Genomic DNA, 23062 nt, shown 5'->3' on the forward strand with positions numbered 1-23062 from the left:
AAATGTGCTACGAGGTGCTTTGTGCGTTTAATACGGAAGGTTCCTTGTAAACCGTTTACAGTGAAGTCTTAATGCAGTGGCCATTATTATTATTATTTTTATAAATACATCTTCTTCTACCCAAGTAGTTCCCACACTTTTGTCTTCTTACATGTGCACTTAAGTTCCACAAAACTTAAGTGAGACAACGGCTGAAGAGGGATTCCTCTTTTGTATAATATTAAAGCTGCAGTGTGTAAGTTTTTTTGGTGATTTGCTATGTGATATTGGTTTGTATTCAAAAATGCTGTTACAATCAGTATGAACAGTCCTTTATTTTTTGTTACACCTCATCCATTATCAGATGAGTGATATGTTCACCGTTTATATGATAGTGATCAGCCACGTATTTATGAGCACAATAAACTCTTTATGTTTCCCCGGTGCTTTCCGTAGACATGTGGCAGTTGCAGTTCAGTCCTCAGATATTATTCTTCCATAGGTCTATCCGCGGGGTAGATTTTTAGCTTCGACTGGTGTGAAAAAGATTTGTTTCGTACGACTATTGTGTTAGAGGATAATGCATTTGTTACACAGCGCCTTACCTGTACAGACATACAGAGCCTCAGAATAAATAGGGGGTTGTCTCGTGTAGCTATATGCATTTGTCTGCTAAGCAATCAACCTGCATGCTTTGCCGCCGTTTGTTAACTGTGACAACATAGATATTTCATTCCCTGTATAGTCTTCTCAACACTGGATGTTGTGAGACAGCGTTTTGGCTTGATCCGAAACAGGTGTTGCGTTCAGTTTTCTGAAGTGTGTTGCGTACCAGGCGCCGTATGTAAGAATGTGGCCAAAAACGGTTACTACGTTGAAATTCAAAATACAGAGGACTTTTAGGTGTCGTTTTCTCCGCCATTGTAGCTCAGACGTAACTGGCAACCCGTGGTTGCTCGGCAGCTGAGACTCTACCGACTGCAATGATTGGTAGACGGCGGTAGGTGGCGCCACATGCCAAAACATGATTTGCAGTCTGCAAAATATTTTTTTTAATGCAAATATTTTGGCTGTACTGTTGTTGTTGGTGAGTTCAGTTTGTTATATGAACATTATTCCTGAGTCTCTGTGACATATAAGGAGGATTTTATGGCCAGTTGCAAAAATAACTATCACTTTTTCCCCTTTCCTGCTTGCCTTGATCTTGCCAAAGTACTGCACATTCACATAAACATAGTCAGTCGTATTCTATTTGCAAATTGTAATATCACAAAATTAAAATTAAAAACCCACCTCCTTAACCCTTTAAGGTACTACTCAACCATTTGGTCGACCACACTTTAAGTCACTATATCTCATTGAAAAATGCTTCAAGCTGAACTCACTAACACTAAATGTGACTTGTTCTGAATGTTGTACTTTATGAATTATGCAAACCAGGTTTATTATGAACAGACATCTCAACCGTTTGGTAAAGGCCTGTATCTGAAATACTATAGGTCTAATAAAAAAAAAAAAATATGTATATATATATGTATATTGATTGTCGTTATTTTTATCATAAGTAAATCAAATTAAAAAAAATGCAAAGAAATTATTTTTCCTTTTGCTTTTTTCGTGGTGCGTACCTTAAAGGGTTAACTAGCTGTCTCAGAGCAATGATGTTAGTGCAAATTTAGTCAGGAAATATTGTCACTGATAAAGATGTGCGTTGGTATAATAAGCCCCCCAAAGACCACTTTACAGGACTCGTGAGTCGACATTCTTGACTGACTGGTACTTAAAACTTGATCATTATCCAAGTAGAAAAGAGTATAATCACTGTCGGTAATAAACACACGCGTGATTCTCGGCATAACCGACTGTAAAGGGATTAATAATGATTAATAGCGTGAGAAAGCACCGACTTCAGACGAGTCTCGTAAGTCTGGAGTTGTTTTTTCCTGTCAGCCAGGGCCCGCTCCCCAAATGCCAGTTGTTTTCTTCTGATTCATGAAGATGTACAGTACTGTAGTGTGTACTGTAGGTGAGAGACGTTGTCTTGTTGTTGTTGTTCTTGCACACACTCACAGGGTGAATTTGACACGGCGAATGAACGGGTTCTGGGTATGTTTTATGGCCGCGTCTGCTACGTGTTCTCCTATATTGGCGAGGAAATTGACGCTTTTAATTTAGTGATGTTATTCTGGCAACACGGTGGAGGTAAATCCGGGAAGCCGATCTGCTTCTTGTCGCTATAAATCACTGGTCACAATTTCTCTCCGAATATATTGTCCTCCACTTCCAAGCCGTCAAAGGTGACAACATTTTCCTGGGTAAAATTGCGTTGCTTTCCACATGGATCAATTATACCAATTTAAATACCCCCGAATTAAAATAACTGCATATTAAACCCCAGGGGAAAGGCAATACCAAAGATGTAATTTACAGTAATTAATAGTCACGAATGCGGAATTATCCCTGATTATATCTCAGTAACGCTCACAGCAGACACGTTGTTGTGAGCGAAAACCGAAGCAAAACTGTGTTTGTGGCAGCAGCAGGTGAGGGAATGGACCGTTGACGGCAATCTGACGACGATCCATCAGTCGCCCGAAATTGTGTCACAAGAGGCGAAACTGTTGCGCTCACTGTTGCGCCCCGCCCACACTCATACATATTCATCCGAGAAACTCGTTCCTGCTAATATAAAAATGTCTAAATGAACATGTTTGTGACTGATATTTCAATTTCTCGTGTGAAAATTGGAGGCTTTTGTGCGCTGACAGATTGCTAATGGCCGCGTTTTGCCTCTCTCCTCCCTTTCTCATTTTCACAGTTGTGCTGCTGGACACGACGTCTGTGCTCGGAGAGCTTGGATGGAAGACGTATCCCATAAACGGGGTAAGAGGGGCGATTCCTTTTTTCCGATCATGAAGCGTTTTGGTCTTGTTGTGTGGCAGCGGCAGGATCAATGAGATTGATTATATGGATGTTAATAGGTCAAATACGAGTTACAGTTGTTTGTGCACATTGGGAAAACAGGAAAGTGGAGCATTGGTCTTTAAAGGTGCCATATGTAAGAATGTGGCCAAAAACGGTTACAACATTCAAATTCAATATACCTGTGGTTGCTCTGCAGCTGAGACTCTACTGACTGCAAAGATTGTTAGGTGGCGCCACATGCCAAAACATAATTTCAAAACATAAACATGATTTGCAGTCTGCAAAATATTTTTTTTAATGCAAATATTTTGTCTGTACTGTTGTTCTTGGTGAGTTCAGTTTGTTATATGAACATTATTCCTGAGTCTCTGTGACATATTAGGAGGATTTTATGGCCAGTTGCTTTAGATTTATTACATAATGCACCTTTAAGTTCACCCACTTTATAAATGTTACTCCAAGTACTTATTAATCTGAATTTAATATTTAAAGCATCAACATAGCATTTCGATGAATAGGCACTTGGTTATGAATCTAAATATGTTATAACGAGTATTCATTTTAATTGGCCCTGATGATTTCCAATCTGCCTTTCCTCCAGTTCTCCATCTTCAGGCGACCATAGAAAAGCTAAATTTGAAAAAAAAATCTCAGGTCGCAAAGACTTTATGTTCAAGCCTCCATTTTTATCTCCAGCTCTTTATCAGTTCCCAGATAGACGATGGTTGCATGAGCTGTACCTTATGCCGTATTTTTGTCAGTCAGCATCCCAAAAGGGGTATTTTCATTTTGTTCTGGCAGTAAGTGCCTCCAGCTCCAGTATTCTGTCTAGCTGAAAAATCTGCGAAACAGCAGCGAGTGCCAAACCGAGGCATATTGGCGTCATAAAATATAGATGTGCTGACAACAAACTGCAATGTCCTCACATCACAAGCATTCATGTTTTGATCTTCGTCCTGTCAGAATACCTGGAGGTTTGATTTAAAATGTCCTCCTGATGTGCGCGGCAACAGCAAAGGCAAGAATTCTTCCCTTGAGTTGCGACGGTCAAGTTCGCAAAAAAACCCACTCGAAGTCCACTGGGTAATAATTAGTGACCTCTGATCGCGTGACAGCATATTGTTACAAACGGAGGACTCTGCCACTCACCCATCTCTTTTCCAGGGCCATCAGGGAACAATGTTGAGCCTAAAAGAATAAAAGTCGCTCTTTTTCATTTCTGTAGTAAGCTTCCACTTCAATATGTAAACGCAAGCTCTGGCTTGGATGTCTAGTATGAGCTGTTGTTTTCAATTCTTCATCTAATGAGGTACATTTGTAGTTGTAGTAGTTATATTCTCACCTAACAGTATAAGCTGTAAGCCTGTCATGGCAGTGTTTATTTATATTTATTTTGTGTCTATGATGTCTGTCAGGGAGGGAAAAAATATATTTCTTTTCAGTATTTAATTCAAAGTGACTAAGACAATAACACTCTGTACATTTATAGGTCTAGAAAGTGATGCACCGCGACATACCGTGCTACTGCTATAATTGAATCATAAATATACATACATTCAAAAACAACAAGAAAAAGGGGTTTTAAAATGTGACTTTTTTTTGCAAAATCAAGGATGTATAATCAATTCGTCTACATTATATATATTTATATATATATATATGTATGTACTGTATATATGTATGTATGCATATATATATGTGTGTATATATGTATGTATGCATATATATATGTGTATATATATATATGTATATATATATACATATATGTATGTATGCATATATATATGTATATATATATATATACATATATGTATGTATGCATATATATATGTATATATGTATATATATATACATGTATGTGTGTATATTTATGTATATATATATATATATATATATATATATATTTATAGATATATATATATATATGTATGTATATATGTATGTGTATATATACAAATATATAGGTATGTGTTTATATATATATATGTATATATATATACATGTATGTGTGTATATTTATGTATATATATATATTTATATTTATATACATATGTGTGTATATATATGTATATATATTTGTGTGTATACATAAACACATATATATATATATATATATATGTATATATCACTGGAACTGGAGTCATAATACAATACAATACATAATACAAAAACTGAGTAGTCATTTTATTGAAAATATTAAAAATTGAAAAGATAAACATAGGATAAAGGCAACGTGGATTTGGCCTTTTATGACATAATATATCAGAATATTATATCATTTTTTCATAAGATAAATACTGACTGTAATATAATATGGACCAGAAAACGCAACAATTATTTAGCTGTGATGGTAAACTTTTTTTCTTTTCTTTTTTTTTTTTAAGTTTCGCAGTGTTTCAACTTTAAATGATCCTCAGCTGGAAGATCCCTGAGGTCCTCCCTCTCCCTCTGTCTATGTCCCTCTCTCATCCTCCCCTCTGCAAGGCCCTTTGTGGCCCATATCAGTATTATGGAGGTGATTACATCATGTAGGTCGTGGTGACAGCCGCCCACAGCGTTTAGGATGAGGAGAGAGGGTGGCTGCTGCCTCCGTGATTAAGCTGTCAGCCCTCTCCCTCCTCACTCATCCACTATCCTCCGATTTACCATTAATATTTAAGGCATTGAGGTGAGAGAGCCTGAGGGAAGGTGTGAAGATCTTGGGAGGTAAAATAGTTTAAACCCTCCTCACTACCAGGGAGCCCGGCAAGAGGAAGTCAATCCCCACCATATTAGACACAGCCTGGTATCAGGCCAATACAGCAGCATATATCGTGTGGCTGAATTATCAGAGTTATAGCAGTTCTAGTTCTGGATATAAACTGCGGTCTGTCAGTCCGGCACGATTCAGACCCTTAAAATGATACCATTATGCAGTAACTACTTCATCATGACGTTTGGGAGGAATATAGCTGGTCGTGTAAAATCAAATAGAGATTGTGAATTGGGGAGAATTGAAATTGGAGGGGGGCGTTTATTTATGGATGACTTTTTATCGCAAAGCAAGTAAACGACTCTTGTAACGCGAGGAAGGTGAGCGGTCGGAGAGGAGAAGGAGAAGGTGAACCGCAAGAACACTCTGTGGTCTGCCGGCATCGCATCACCGACTGTGGCAGGACACCAGATACCCATGGGAGGTCACACTGAAACTGAACGTATGTAGGCTACACGATGTGTTTAAGTGTAAAGAATAAGCTGAAGTGACTTTTTTTTTCTGTACGTCTACCTCGGATGTCTCATTTATATTCCCCCATCCAACACACACACATGGCCATTTCTTAATTTCCTGGAGACCATTTCTCCCCCTTAAAATTTCCACTTGGTTTGGACTGCCCTCAACCGTAAATTCCCCTCATTGAGGGAAGTGGCTTCCCTATGGAATTGGAACACCACTATATGCAAATTAGCGCAGTGAACGCAACGAACGTGCTAACTTACGCCACATGTTGACGATTCTAACAGTGGAGCGTACTACTATTTTCATTCAGGAAAAATGCTGGAGGATCCAGCTGTTGTCTTGGCTGTGTTTGTTTTTCAGGTGTAGCGGAGCTAGCTAGCTAGCTAGCTAGCGGCTATTTGCTGAGTGCTTCGAGAGAGTTTTGCTCGTCTTGTAGCTCTACATCATTGGTTCTCAAAGTGAGGCCCGCGAGCCAATGGCGGCCTGCTGAAACATTTATGGCGGCCCGCAATGAATTACAGTAGATAGTTTTAATCCAGGAGCTACTAAGCTTGTTGAATGTTTATTGGACGTTACTGGATACAGACCAAGAAGTTTTCCTTTGGTGGCCCTCAGTCCAATGTTGGGTTCCTAAATTGGCCCTCAGGTATCAAAACTTTGAGAACTCCTGCTCTACATGAAGGGCATATTCTCTCGAAGCACTCGGCAAGTAGCCGCTAGCTAGCTAGTTAGCTAGCTGCTTTCATAAATCGTCAGTTATTTTCTGACATTGGTGTCCAAAGCTCAACGGTCCTTTGGATGTACATCAAACCAACACATTCCAACAAATTTCGACATTGTAACATGCTTATTTGCGAAGATATATTACAACAAATTGTATTATGCTGAATTTGCAAAGCATCATGGGTAATGGGTTATTTCACCTTCCACTTCCTTTTAAGCCCGCATCAATGCTCACTGCATTTTGAGGGTTGATTATAAGGGCAAAATCGCACTCCCCCTTGAGGTGTAGCTTAATCCTAACCTCACATATCTTCACCATAAAATGTAATAATTTGTGTTATGGAGACTTGCTTTTTGTCCCATAATGTCCCCACAAAACAGTTAACACTTGGAACATACTTGAACACACAACATCGTCATCATCTTGGGATGACTGTAGGGTCAAAGTCCTTAAAATAAGCCTTATATACATGGAGATTAATTATTTTCCTATTTGAACAAATGAGTGAAACCTTCGAGAGTTTCATTAAGAAACGCAGCAGCCGCCTTTCTGACATGATTTCTTCAGGTCAATTTTTATTTTGAAATCATCATGCACTAAACAGTGAGCACAACAAAGATGTACAATCACAATGTTCACACAACTGTGTACAGCTTTCCACTGTGCCGGGGATGCCCTGAATGTGCACCTACACGGACATGCATTATGGGGGGTGGGGAAGACCTGGTACAATTAATGAATTAATTAAAGTGTCTCAATCTCACCCAGTAGTTTTCCCTGTAATTATAATAATTAACTGTGATAATCACACATAAGTGTGTGTGCTCATTACAGATCAAGAATACATTACTGTATAGATTACCCAGACTGGCAATCACACCTATACGTCTACCGTTTTAGAGATTGTTGAAGAAAACAGAATTATGTGGTCTAAGGCTGTATTAAAAAAAATATAAAATAAAATAAAAATACACTGTTTATGTTGCAGAAAATAGGTTTGGAAACTAGGAACAAAAAATAATATTATTAATATTCATATTATTGTTATGCTTCAAATGTGCAAAATAGGAAAACAAGTATTCCATCCATGTGTTTGTGTGAGTATATGTGTGCATGCACTTGTACAAACATCTTAATATAAATATCTTAATAAACTACAGAGAAGTGGCCTAGGGATCACACGGTTGGTATATTGGTTAGCACTCTTGCCTTTGCACCAAGACGACCCAGGTGCGAAACCCAAGTCAGAACAAGGGCCTTTTCTCCAGGTTTTCCGCTTTCCTTCCACAGTCCACAAAACATGCAATATGGGGATTAGGTAAATTGGACACACTCTAATTTGACCGGAGGTGTGAGTGTGAGAGTGAGTTGTTGTTTGTCTCTATATGTGGCCTTGTTATGGGCTGGTGATCTGTCCAGTGTGTGACCCCGCCAGCTGAGATTGGTAGGTAATAGTATGAGTAAGGTTATGGTTAATAATACTTTGTTCAGGCTGTCCAAATGTCCTAAGGAGAATAGCTGTGCAAACCGGTGCGCGCGTGCACGTGCGTGCACTATGGGTACGTGTCAAAGTGTTGTCTCCATGAGAGGAAGACGTGCGTCTATATTCTTAGTCTTTCTCGCAATGTTCTGAAAATGCCGAATAGCGATGAAGAGCAGGGCGTCAGAGGGGCGGAATAACAAAAAAAAAGAAAAAGAGACACACGGAGCGAGGAGACGGAAAAGAGGCTTGATTTGGCGTCTGCATGTAAACCACAACAAGCTCCACTCAGAACGGGCAGACACGCTGCTGAAATATGCATGAGTCACTTCCCCACTGGTGGGTGGTAGCAGTGAGGAGGAGGCAAAGGGAACGAGGCTTTATTTATAAAAAAAATTACACGAAACAGCTTTAAGGCTTTAAGAGTACCCTAATGTCGTCTTTTCGCAGTTCAGTCGTTGATATTAAAATGGAAAGTGAGCATAAGCAGCGCTGATGACAAGGAATGACAGTTGACTCTCACAGAAGGAAGGAATAATCCTATTATGATCTATTGTCAGGGATCCCAAGCAACCGAGTTATGTCTACTGGGGGTGGATAAACAAACACAGCAGTTTGCTCATTTAACTGCTCAGTTAAATATGACGCTGTGCAGCCTTGGTACCCAGCGCCACAGCAAGACATTTTCCGAGTAAAAACACTTGAGTGCAGAGGTGTGTGCAGGTGTTAGTTGGAGCAAATCTGGATAGATTGGGTTGTTGTTGTTGCCACTGGAAACTCACTGTCTCATGTGATGTGGAAATGATAAAGGTTGTCATTTGGATTTTGAAATTGAGATTCAATACCACAATTAAAAAGTGTATCGCAGCACTGAATACTGCAACCTCAGCAGAAAGTGCTCGCTAGTGCTGTACTTGTATATTAATCTGCTGCTGCATAAGATCCACTGAAAATTCTGTTATTTTCCCTCCTGTATTCCACTGTCTGTTTGTAAATATTTGCATTTTTAGAAACTGACATTAGATCAAATTAGGCAAAAATAAAGAAGTGCCAGTTATATCCTCAAAGTAAGGAGTTGTAGCGTTCAATTAAGTATCAATATCATCCGTTTAAAAGACGCTCTTACGCATCCAGCTTTGCTTGCACAGCTTTTAGCATCCCGCTGTGTTATTGTGTGAAAATGCACTTGATAATACCCACAATTTTCTACTAAACAAACAACTGTCATCACAGGCAGCCGCAAATGGACATAAAGTCTCCACCAACGAAATTGGTCTTTCAGATTTTGAAAAAAAAAGAAGGTTTTAAGAGTTACTGTAAGGTTTGGTTCGGAGGATAGAGGTTGGCAGAGAGAGAAAAAAGAACAAAAGAAGACATGAAAGGAGATACTGTATGATACCATGGATATAGCATGAGAGTGTAAATGAATTAAAGGTGCATTATGTAATAAATCTAAAGCAACTGGCCATAAAATACTCCTAATATGTCACAGTGACTCAAGAATAATGTTCATATAACAAACTGAACAACAACAGTACAGCCAAAATATTTACATTAAAAAAAAAAATATTTTGCAGACTGCAAATCATGTTTATGTTTTGAAATCATGTTTTGGCGTGTGGCGCCACCTACCGCCGTCTACCAATCGTTGCAGTCAGTAGAGTCTCAGCTGCCGAGCAACCACGGGGTTGCCAGTTACGTCGGAAAACGAAACCTAAAAGACCTCGGCGTTTTGAATTTGAATGTAGTAACCGTTTTTGGCCACATTCTTACATATGGCACCTTTAAATAACATACAAAGACACATCCTTATTGCACAACTTCTCAAGCTTCTCCTCTGACAGATACTAATCTTTAATCTTTCTATAGCAATATTTAACCATAGTAATGGATCTCAACTGCATGACCTAAGGCCTATCTCGAAGCTCTTCGTCCATCCCTAATACTATTAGCCCTGACGGTAAAACAGATCAACAGATAGAATATTATGAGAGGAACATTTCTATGTCAAGTGCCCTTCATACGGCTCAGATAAACTAAGGTGTGCTTCTGAGTGATGGCCGGCAGCGCTGCAAGGAAGGATAAAAAAAAAAAAGGAGGAATAATCCGGAATCACTCAACTTCTCCCCACGGAGGCTCTAATATAAAAAAGGTATGATGATTTAGCACACCAGTGTTCATCGCAGGGACCTCTGCCATAACCGGGCTTAAGCAGTGCCGGGGGGATTCCTTAATTGGCTTGTTTCTTGTCAGGGACACACCGAGGCTGATATCTAATGCGCTCCCACTCGGGCATCTCACTGACAGCAGAACATATCCTGACAGCTTTTTGGGGGGCTAACCCCTCACCATGTGAGAAATGCAGCAAAGAAAGACAGAAAGAGCAGCAGGGATGTATTTGACTGGATGGGTGCAATTTGAAGAAGAAAAAAAAGGAGAGGAGGGAATAGAAGGAGAGGAGAGTGAGGAGGTTATTAGGGCCGAGCTGAACACAGGAGCTGAATACATGAATATGGGAACTATTGGCAACCGAGGAGGAAGAGCAGAGTATGTCGGTTGCTGCAAGAGTTTAGACAAAATAGAGATGTTTCTTTTTTCACCTGGAGTGAAATCTCTGTGGAAACAATATGTGTCAAATAAGAAAACAGGTCAACAGTTCAGTCTCAATAAAGAATACTTAAGAGTACAACTTTCTAAACAAAGAGCGCAAAATGAAAGAAAAACGTGGTTTTGTGGTTACATTTGCTGAACAAGCTTGGTAACTGTGCAAAAATAAATAAATAAATAAAAGGACTGGCGACCTATCCTCGTCAGCTGGGATCGGTTGGAGCGACACCTCATGTGGAGGATAAAGCAGTACAGACACAGATGAATAAAAGGAAAAGCTCAGTCCTAAGAAAGCACTCGATATCAATGAGGCATCAGTATTCTGAGTGTGCTGAGGAGAGTGGCTTTATTCGTCTCAGTATCATATGTAAGGTTATTGTTTTTGCAACTTTGCACGCAATTGTTTTTTTGTTTTCCTGCCACTGAATATCCCCTGTGATGAATGCAGTGATATTTAGCAGAATAGAGTTCAATTGAGCACAGAACTATATATAGCACATGTTTAAAGCTCACATAGAGTGGTCCTGTTGCACATACATGTTAGTTATGGAGGTCTACTTACATACATTAACTTGTTTTTATGGTCAAAAACCTCCTAGTTGATGTAAACTAGCCAATAGAAATCTCTCCTTTTCTGACGCTGTTCCCCAGTCGCGATATTTCAGACTCAACTCTCACACCCAGAAGACAGACTGTGTTGTGATTGGCCAGCCAGCATAGAGGCTTCCAAACTGTCTTGTGATTGGCCAATACCCGGAAGTGACATATTCAGCAAATCCTGCGGTTCAATGTACGCAACCGGATGTACCCAGACTAGTGCCCGGAGCAGGAGGATCTGCTGTTCTGGAGAACCGCTGTTTACGTAACCGGACCGGGTTTTTTCAGAGATCTCGCTGAGCCCGAGATTACAATAAAACACAGCGTTCTCAGCAGTGGCTGAACTGTTTGTTTTGAACCTTCAGGGCTTCGTAAACAAGGTAATGACGCAGATACACACTAAACAACAGCGTTAATTGGAACTTCCGGTCTGGGTCCGCTTTAAGTGAAACATGCTGCAATGTGTGTTTTATTATTTAATGGTTTTGTATTTAGAGTGCTAAATGTTGTCTGATGAAATGATCGGTTGATCAGTTTACTGCATCCTCCCCATATACCTGGAAAGAAGAAAGAAACTTGAAAATATATAAAAGCAACCTCTAAATGCATAAAGGAGACGGACAGAAAGGAAGGATAATGAAAGGTGAAGAGAGTGCTACATTCTCCTTCTCTCTCACTCTTTCCCCCCACCCTCCTCTCTCTCACACACACAATTACACACACCTGGAGAACAGCGCGATGGCCCAGTTAGAGGGAGCCTGCCCAAGGTCACAGTACTTTATCTCCAGTAGGCTGTTTACTCCTGTCTGTTTCACTTGACTTGCATCAGAAAAATATATTACTGTGACACTGATGCATGTAGCCATATTCCAAACCCGAAGCTCAACTCTGCACTTTTTTCGTGCGATGGATTTATTGCAGTGCCAGCAGCGTGATTATTGTAGACCCAGGTTCACACCATGAAGACAAACACCTGGATAGCCTCAGTGAGATACATGGAGGTAATTACAGCATCGGTTTTGAGCGATCCTGAGCATTTTGATTTTTCTTCTTCTTTTGAATATGTTGCTAAAATCTCTGTCTTTTGTGTCAAACAAGCTTTGTGAGCATAATCATGCTAAATTACACACTACAAATGAGTGCATTTAAACTTGCCAAATGCACCATTAGCAGCCACTTTTGTGAATTTCAATGGAGAAAATGTAGTTGTATGTGTTGTTTTTGTTTGTTTGTTTGTTTGTTTGTTTTCTGTTCCAACAAAACTGTGGAAATACAGTTAGGTGAAAATCGCTGAATTATGTGATGAGGAAGCAAATAGGGTTTGGATCTATCTGGTATCTGCAATTGGCTGAGTCCATTTTTGTCACTCTAATCTTGCTAATTTAATGGTCTGCCTCCGAGGATTCAGTTTTAGCAACCCCCCCGTTGATGTATGATATTTAGTAGTTGAAGGGGAAGCGATCAGAACCATGGACAGCGCTCAGTCTGACACGCTGAAAGGTGAACCGAGCCAGAGCAGAGGGAGCTGGTTAGTGTCGCTGTGGTGCTGAAACGACCACTGAAGAAAAGTCACATGGGAGACGTCAGCTCCCAGTTTTTGAGGTGGCGTGCTCAGCAGGATGGTGGATTTTCAAATGCTCGCCCAGGCTAGTCGCTTTAGAGTAATTTAGCGCTTTTGCAAAGACGGCAAATAGCTTAATTTAGGTCTGCAGGCGTTCCCTTTGTATCTGGTTTAATACCAAAATACCAAAAAGGGGTGTTTGTGTTCTCTTATTGCCAGCTAATGATGTGAGGTTATTGCATATAGCCCTGCCCCATCCCGCAAATAGCTGATTGTTATGCTGCTGGTGATCGATTGGACATTTTTTTACCATTTATAATATATATAGTTATTTACAGTTTTTACCAATTCACTCCCTTCACGCTTTCCCTTTCACACACTGGTACAGCCATCATGAGCGACTTTGGGTTAAGTGTCTTGTCCAGGGACACGGTGACCTTCCGGGTGGAAGATGCCCCTCTCTACCACTGAGCAAAAAAACGCTATGAAAAAAGGTTAAAGCCCCATTATTACAGTGACATCTTCTGAAATAATGAGCTTTAAACTTTGATGAGTCGTGAACCACAAACATTCTTTTATTTATTGTCAGTGAAGAAGCTGTGTACAAAAGTGCTTTATGACTCGTCTATGCCTCAGATAACATGTTTAAGTGGGATGAATAAAATGTACACAAATCTGATTTCAAGGCACTAAGGTATTTAAATTCCGTGTGAGAAAATGAACTCTCTCGACGAAGGTGCCCTGACTCGTTCTATCAGCGGGAGAACATCTTTCTTTGTCTCCCAGATTATGTGCGGTTGATTGAAACAGGATTTTTCTTTGGAGCTGTCTATATAGTTTCGTAATAGCTTTGTGCCTAGCAGTGCAATCGCAGTGCTCCATCAAGCTTTGACACATCCATTTGTCACACTCTCGGTGGTCAGATACACAAAACCAGGGGAAGATGCACCCACGAGCACACGGACTGAGATGTAACCGCAGCATATCCGTACCGGTATAGCTTTAGTGTATTCGATGTCAAAACAACGACAAAAATGTGTCGACACTTGTTTTATTGTTTTGGATGCGGACGTGTCGGTGAGCTGTTCAGAACAGCCATTGATGAAAATGCAACCTGACAGAAATGGAAAAAGAAAAGGTTCCAAAGAGAGATTGATCAAAGCAAAGTTGACATTTTGCGCTGCGTCTGATTGATGCACTCACTGAAGTAACAAGCGAGAATGGAAAATGCCTTATCAGCAGCACAAGTACAAGAGGGCAATGCAGATTAGAGTCATTTGTTAATGTTTGGCACACGACTTAATGACGGAAATGTTGCATTTGGAACATTCTGAGTCACTCTATTTCCATATCTTTGCATTCCCTTTGGTCTTTTACCTCATAAGCCTTATGAGGGGAAAGTGTGAGAGGAGCAAATCAAAATGAAACAATGAAATGAAAAAAAAAAAAACATGATGATTTTCCTGTTAACTTTTTTTTGCCGTGTGCTATTAAGTCTGCCATGGGAGCAGCTGAGACTATTTTTACACCCACTCATTTTGGAAGGACTTACATGAGTGCAGGAAGCACAGGCTGGAAAATGTGATATTTTGGCCCAGGCCCACGCACTGAACCCTCACAGACTTATAGAGATGTCACCTGTGTGATCAGTGAGCGCAGCCAGGAGAGTGCTCAAAACTCTGCATGAGCAATGGGGCGCAGCACTTTGTGAAATCACATTTCAGACATTTCTGTAGCCAGTAAAGTAAATATGACATCACACACTGTAGTGCTGGTTTAAGGGGTCCAACTTTAAGGAGGATTTATTAGCAGAACGTATATGTTTGTATAAGTATATCAAATAGATGAGTAGAATAAACCTGTTATAGGTATCTGTTACAATCTGCAGTCTCATCCATAGATGTAACCAATTCTTGCTCACCGGACCACAGCCTTAAGCAAGAGATTTAGGACAAGAAGGAGGACGAGCAAAAAAAAAAAAAGGTGAGGATTGAGAAGAGAAGCTATTTGATTTAACGCGTACTCACTGCCAGTCTCCTAAAACAAAACTGCACCTGCCATGTTGCATGGCGGCCAGTGAAGGTGCTGGCTGGGTTTTTTTGCTTAGCACTAAATGCTGAAATGATGATGGGTCTCTCAGCTGGGACGTGTGCATTCACCTCTACTGTCAGTGCAGCGAGAACTCGCTCTTCCCGCGCTGCGTCGCGTCGTCCCATTCGGCTCGGTGTTCATGCAGTGAGACGGAGAGAGTCTGGGTTTGAATTCAGACACGACGGTTAAGAAATTAGTATTGTACAAAAGAGAGAAGCATCAACTACAGCATATTGGTGTTTTTTTTTCGGTCTGTCTGGCTGCAGTCCCTGTGGATGTTGTGTTGTTTATACAGCTTTTCCTTTTTCTGCTGCTTTTGCAAGTAACTCGCTGGAATTTTTTTTGGCTTCTTTCAGTGCAGTTGTCACCTAATAGCAGCATTGAAATCGTTTCAATATTTAACTTTCTTGGTTTCTTGCATATGTAATTTCACTTTGGGCTATTTTGAATTAGCTACACGTCTGCTCGCGGACTACTTTCACGTAGAGCTGCAACTAACGATTATTTTCATAATCGATGAATCTGTCGATGAATCGTTTGGTCCATGAAGTGTCAGAAAATATTAAAAAACATTGATCGGTATTTGTGAAAGCTGGAAATTATGATTTTCTCGAATGTCTTATTTTGTTCACAAACCAAAATGATTCAGTTTTAATGAATTTTTTGTTATGTGGAGCAAAGAAACTTAAAAAAAATATTCACATTTAAGAAGCTATAAGAAATCTTGTTTTAATCATGAAAAAAGCTTCAAACCGATTATCGATTATCAAAATAGTTGGCGATTCATTTGGTCATCGATTAATAATCGATTCATCGTTTCAGCTCTACTTTCACGTACACATTTTATCACTCTAGTGTATAATTATGTGTCCCTGATTGTGGAGTATGCATTCAGTGTTATGTGACTGAGAAATATAGATTATTATCATGAGAATGTTAATTTTAGCAGGACACTGAGAGAAAACAGTGTATCCAAATCCATTTTTAAAGAAAAAAAAAACAATTTTGTGTGATGGAAAAATGACATTCGCTTTACACTTGTGCTGCGTCGCGTTGGGCGTATGATGCGGCCCCAAGTGTCCCTTTTCATTCTCAGACATAATAGTCCCATGATGTGTTATACTTCCCTCCTCCTGGCCTTCTCTGTCACTCACCGTCTCGTCTCAGTTGGAGTTCACACAGTAAAGATGACCACAATCCATCTCTTGCAACCCGTAGATTTCAGTCTTTGCACTCGCTGCTGCTGCTGCTGTGTCGGTCCATTGTTGCGGCTGAAGAAGAAGGTTATGTTTCCTGTCATGCTGAAAATTGAAGGGAGTACCGCACAATAAAAGTCAAACGCTTTTCAGTGAGTTCAAATAGTTCACATCCATATTCATAGCATGTGGCTACTCATAGTTTTTTACGATCAGGAAACCAGTTGACTTTTGATAATCGGAGCCTGTTTCTTCTTAGAGAGTAGAGTTTACATGATTTGCAAAATGCTTGCGCGAAAGATTAATTGCAGAGCTGCAGCACACAAAAAAAAAACCTTGCGGTGTCAATTTACTCAGTCCCCCATGATGATGGACTCCTCTCTTCTAATATAATTTGCCTCCAAGTCATTTAAAGCCCATTCATAACCTTCTGATAAATTACTGAATGAAAGTCAACAAACTATCAGATTAGAGGGCACGGATTTACACAATCAGCGTCTAGTATGTGCCTGGTTAAATTTACAAGCTGACTCTAATGGCCAATGTGCATGAAACTCATAATACAAATATCGTATTAATCTGCATAATATTTCTAATGTTGTAAAGCGCCATTGTGGGGAAACATTACCGAAACCACTGAGAAGCTAGCATGCCGTTTGTGGTGCTGTTAATTTCTCTTCATCTCCTTCAAAGAAGTGGAGTTGGAGCTGTCATAGAGCAGGGACAGGGTCACTTGGCTGAGATTCACCCCCCTGGAGCTCCGCTGTTTATCCTCTTTGTCTCTTCTACGAGCTGACACAGAGGGAACATAGAGGCAAACATCGTGTTATTTTTCCTCACCTCGCGGGTGTAACTTCAATCTAAATCCTAGTTGAGACGGTGGGTGGGGGTGGGGGGCGTCTGAGGTCAGTGGATGGTGCCTACTACGGGGATATGGTTTCACTGCAGATGAATGTTTTGTCTGGCAAGCTTTCTAAAATGCACTTAACATTTTATACAAATTCGAAAGGATGCTGAAAGCTGCGCCTCACCGCACACTTTCTCGGGTCTCTTCGCTGCTCTCTCTAATCCTATCCTGATATCCTAATTGATCGAGCAGGCCGGGCAATCCCGCACTGTCTGCACTCATTTCCAGTCAGGCTTGTTTAAGCATTACAGATTGGAGTCATATGGCTTTGCTAAAGGGGGAAGATGTCTCCTAGTGTTACCAGAAAGACGAGGCGGGGGCCGACAGGCAGACGTGGGAGAGAGACGGCAGCATACACTAACGTAAAAACCCAGAAGACAAAACCTGGGATTAAAAATGCTGTGCATCCTGGAAGTAGCTCTGCAATGTTTTACAACGCTAATGGGCATCAACTGTTAGCTGAGCTGTAATATGAGTCTTCATTTAAATGTCAAAGTCTGTTTGATATCGCATATAAATCCCCATATATATATTTGATGCATATTGTATCTCATGTGATTTTTGTTATTCGACTAATCAAATGGTACACCAATCTGCCTGACGCATATATATGGCGTGTTTCCACTGAGTGGATCGGTTTGGTTCCGTACAGAACGGGTTGTATTTTTGTGCCCTTCCATTAGGAATAGTAACAAAATAACCCCCTCTGTTCCATTTTTGGCACCCTTCCCTCGGTGTGCAAGAGTAATCGGCTAGTACGGTACGGGTGGAGGTAGACCCACGACAATCAGCTGATTGGGCGCGTTACGTATCTTGCTGGCGTGGCCATTGATCACAGTGCACAGGGTTCGTACGGTCATGAAAAACCTAGAAAAGTTTTGGATTCGTCAGCTAACGGAGAAGCTAAAAACACAAGGCAACACACTTCCGGGGTGTTCTTACTCAGAGGTAAAAAAAAGAGGAGACGCCAATTCACATGCAAATGATGCCACACAGTGGCTGCAAGTGTATACTGCAGGCGTGAACCAAAACGTGAACAACAAAAAAGCCCTAACAGACTACAACCACTTCCCCTCTTTTAACCATTACTTAAAGCATTACTCAAATAATAATTCAAATCAATAAGTATGAAAGAAAGTTACAACAGAGTGGCTTTTTAAGGAGAGCTTTAAACTTTGGCTACTGAAAGACGCAGACCACGGATGTGCAAAAATACCGATAATGAACGACGTGTCACAACAAACAGCATATGTTTTTTTATTTGACGAAAGTCTTAACAAAGATTTGCAGTCAAAACAAATGGACATTCATGTAAGACTGTGGGATGGCACCGATTTTCGGTCTTGGAAAGTCAATGAAAGGTTATGGAGAAGTCATTAAAAAGTCATGGAAGACTATTGCTAAAAAAAAGTGTACGAACCCTGAGTGCACACTGCGCCTACCAAGTAAGGCAAGCCTGTCCGAGGGCTTTACTGTTCCAAACATACCGTACTGTACCAAACTGAACTATGCAATGATGGAAACATGGCTATAGAGGTCAACAATCACCTCCTTCATTTTAACCCTTGTTGGCTTTGTCCTGCACTAAGTATATTTCCAGGCACAGTCGACATAAATCTGGTCTTCTCGGCAGTCGTGAAAGTGCACCAGCATGAATTTGTGTACTGGTTTATTTTTTGTTATTTGGTCATTTAAGCCAAGGTGTGGTAACTGTGGCAACTGAGTTTCCAGGCCAGCTTGTGTCCTACTTTGATTCGACTGAATGTATACATGCAGTAATAGCTTTATTTGCTGACTTTGAGGAAATTTGATCTCGGACTAATGCGTTTCCTCTTTTAGTTGGAAGAACAATTGTTTAGTTTTTTTCCTAATGCCATGTAAACACACTCACTGTCTTGTGACTCTTTTGACGTCCATCGTGCCCTATATATCTCTAGACTATATCTATATCTCACTGTTGGTTTTACCATATCTGTGCTTCACATACCTGCCTTCATGTGCACTCTATGGAACTGTTAGTGGGGATCAATTTACACTAAAAGCCTTTTATATATATATTAAAGTTATATAAATGTGTTTATAAAAGAGCATATTGGCGTAAAAAGAAAGTAAGAAACAGCATAACTTTTACTGTAAAGTGTCATTTTGGTCTCTCTTCTCTTTGCTTTGAGAATCACATTTAATTGACTTTGCGGGTTCCTGTATGTGCCTTCAATATTACTGGATGGAAGCTCCACATTACTGGACATCAATCAATACAAAACAGTTTTTCAGAGTCTGTCGGAGCAATAAAGTCGACTTGAAGGTAAATGAATGGGGGAACTGAGATAAAGATATGATGGAGAACGAGAGAGCCGTGACCTTTTGTGCAATTTAAAATGCCACAGTTGTCTTTGTCAGTGGCCCCCAGTGTTCGGCAAAAGTTGACAGTGGTTAGTGTTGATGTGAAGATAAATACACAGAAAAGTTTTTTTAAAAGATATGTTGGTAAGGAGTGCTCTAATTTTACTACAAGTGTGTGTGTGCCAGTGTTAATTTTCGATTGGTTTACAAAGGGTTTTGTCTTACGTAACATCGTACGTAAAATTTCACCATTAGGTCATCTCTTCTGTTTCTTCCTACTTTCTTAGAAGGGCTAAGTAGATCCATATAAGGTTCTTTGGGTTGTCCTCATAGGAGAACCCTTTTTGGCTCCAGGTAGAACCTTTTTTATAAAGGTTCCATCTAGAACCCATTTGGAGGGTTCCACCAAAGAACCCTTTTAAAACCCTTTATTCAGGAAAGGGGGTTTTAAAGGGTTCTCTGGTTCAAATTGGTTATTACTGGAACCATTAGTGTTACCAAGAACCCTTGAAAAACCCTTCCAGGTAGAACCTCAGCCCTTGTAGAAGGACCCTTTTGGAACCCTTATTTCTAGGAGTGTAATGCCGTTGTTTATGCCTCTTTTCTTGTGTGTCCTCCTGCATGTTAAAATCTGGGTAGATCATCCTAACCTCTGTACCTCACAAAGGGATTAGTCTGATTGGATCTCTTCTTCTTATTCCCTTCTTCTGATTGGTTCTCGAAAGTGTCGGTAGATGTCATCACAACTTTATTATTATATCTTCAACGTCTCGTTTTTCATTTGTCATCGATGAAAAATAACACTGGTGTGTGTGTGTGGATGCTACCTGACTCACCTGGACTTATCTTAGCTGAGGGTGAGTGGGGTGGGGGGGGTGGGGGGTTGAAACACTGTGTGCAGCCATCGCTGTGATCTCACTTCAGTCGGAGGCAGCTGAGCCATGCATTGACATTCCAGACGGCGTTGCCTCTCTCTGGCAAAAAATAGATATGTAAAACGACGAGCTCTTTCTCCCACGCACAGTTTGTCTGAGCTGTTGGGGTAAAAAAAAAATAAAAAGAAAGAAAGAAAGAAAGGTCTCTGGTCTGTGTCAGCTCATATGAGACCGAGTCAGCATGTGTGGAGGGGAGTGACATGTCACCGCTTAGGCAATGAGACAGAGGAGGACATGGGGAATGGAGACGAGGTTCAACTGTGTTTATCCTGCAGGAATAGTTTTAGTTGTTTGTGGGTTTTAAAGCTGCTGATGTAGCATATTTTTCCCGTAAATTGTCCATGATATGACAGTTATACAGGATTTACATCTCTGTCATAGAGCTTTGACCAAATATAATGTAGTTTTTTTAGGCATGCAAGGGAGCAGTGCAGTTCTTGGTACTCTAACACATTTTTCACCTGCGTGTGATGCAAGCTTGACCATGATGGACAGGATTAGAAGCGGGCATATTCCAGGGACAGCTCAGGTTCAAACGGTTTGGAGATAAATTGAGAGAGACAAGATCTAGATGGTTTGTTCACGTGCAGAGGAGGGATCGTGATTATATTGGACAAAGGATGTTGAAGATGCAGCTGCAGGAGGGAAAAGAGGACGACCACAGTGAAGGTTTATGGATGTCGTCGAGGAGGACATGAAGTATCAGGAGAGGACACGAGGGATAGAACAAAATGAGGGCAGGTGATCGATCCGCTGTGACTAGTTGGAAAAAAAAGAAGAGTCTAACGTGTTTTCTGCTAAGGTGGTGCTGTAAATTGCTCATTGTTGCATGTACTACCAACTTCTTCAGCTAAGCGCTAAGCATGTGTGGTGCAGCAGTAAAAAAAGGGTGCATTATGTAATAAATCTAAACCAACTGGCCATAAAATCCTCCTAATATGTCACAGAGACTCAGGAATAATGTTCATATAACAAACTGAACTCACCAACAACAACAGTACGGCCAAAATATTTGCATTAAAAGAAATCTTTTGCAGACTGCAAATCATGTTTATGTTTTGAAATCATGTTTTGGCACGTGGCGCCACCTACCGCCGTCTACCAATCGTTGCAGTCAGTAGAGTCTCAGCTGCCGAGCAACCACGGTTTGCCAGTAACGTCAGAAAACGAAACCTAAAAGACCTGGGTATTTTGAATTTGAAAGTAGTAACCGTTTTTGGCCACATTCTTACATATGGCACCTTTTACGCCCAAAATGCTCAATGCTAAAAAAGAAGTGGGCTAAGCCCTGATTAAGGTAGGAAGTGTGCAGAGCAGTTAGGGGACAGAGTGAAAGTAGCGCAAGCATGGTCTAAAATAATCAATGGCAAAATTTTAATGCAGTTGCTAAAACAATACAACTAATGGTGTCCCAAGACATCCCAAAAATAACTGATCAAATGTGCTCAAAGTCTGACAGACAGACAAATGCGGCCAGAAACATAATCTCCTTGGCAAAAGTAATACATGTGGCATGTGTAAAAAGTTTTGGTGCTACACCAGAATTGATAACCCTCCAGATGGGCAATTAAACACCATGGCAATCTGTCCAATAGCTGTCAAGAGTTTTTCACTCAGAGCCATTAATATACATTGCTAATGACAACGTTTGAAAAGTAACAGAAAACGTTAAAAGTTATTATTACAATATATTTCTGGGGGCTGCATATTATGTCAAAATGTTCAAATTTACACAGCCATGTCTTGATGTAATGTTCGGGACATTGCCGTTCCTAAATCACACACAGTTGAAATAATGTACATCAAACTGTGGCGTTGCTGAATTAATGCCTGCAATGTTTCACGAGTGAGAAGTTAAACATTTATTAAATTTAGAGTTAGAGAGAGAGGACTCTTTTTAATCTCTAACTTCACATTGGGAGGTTAGAAATCTCTGACATTCTGGCTGTAATGGTCATTACACTGTGCTAAATTGATGCAGGGATTTATATATTTATGGCAATGGCATTTATTACCAATCATTCTAATGTTCTTTTAAGGAAAACATGTAACTTTAAAGCTCCCATAGAGTGGTCCTATCACACATATATGTTAGTTATGGAGGTCTACTTACATACATTGACTTGTTTTTATGGTCAAAAACCTCCTAGTTGCTGGAAACTGGCCGATAGAAATCTCTCCTCACTGAAGCTCTCTTCAGCCACGCCGTTACAGACTGAAATCTCACCCAATCTTAATTGGAACTTCCGTTCTATGTCCGCTTTAAAACGCAAATTCATTTTTGCATTGATGAGATGTGGTATGTGGGAATCAACAGAATCTTGATGGATATACCTGGTCATTGCGCTGGGCTGATGGAGTGGTTGTCACATTCTTTTCCCTTCCTGTTTTCCCTCAGTCTTGTGTCTGTTGTTTGCTGGTTTCTTCCCTCAGTACCCTCAATGTATTCAGGTTGGTCGGCAAAAGATTGTCCATTGTTGCAAGAAGGTAAAAAGTGCAA

The 23062-nt window shown here is 40.3% G+C and overlaps 1 protein-coding gene across 2 annotated transcripts in view; it reads left to right on the plus strand.

The window, feature by feature from the left end:
• LOC310943050 (ephrin type-A receptor 6-like) overlaps positions 1-23062 on the plus strand; it is a gene marked incomplete at both ends in the record, with an annotated part of 165300 nt that overhangs the window by 5567 nt on the left and 136671 nt on the right. For both annotated transcript variants that reach the window (XM_083908546.1, XM_083908547.1), the window contains one exon: positions 2798-2862. In XM_083908546.1, coding sequence (XP_083764672.1) covers positions 2798-2862 — 65 coding nt within the window. The remainder of the gene's footprint in view (positions 1-2797; positions 2863-23062) is intronic.

This window comes from Microchirus variegatus (assembly GCF_963457635.1).
Source record: "Microchirus variegatus genome assembly, chromosome: 22".
NCBI classification, from domain to species: Eukaryota; Metazoa; Chordata; class Actinopteri; order Pleuronectiformes; family Soleidae; genus Microchirus; species Microchirus variegatus.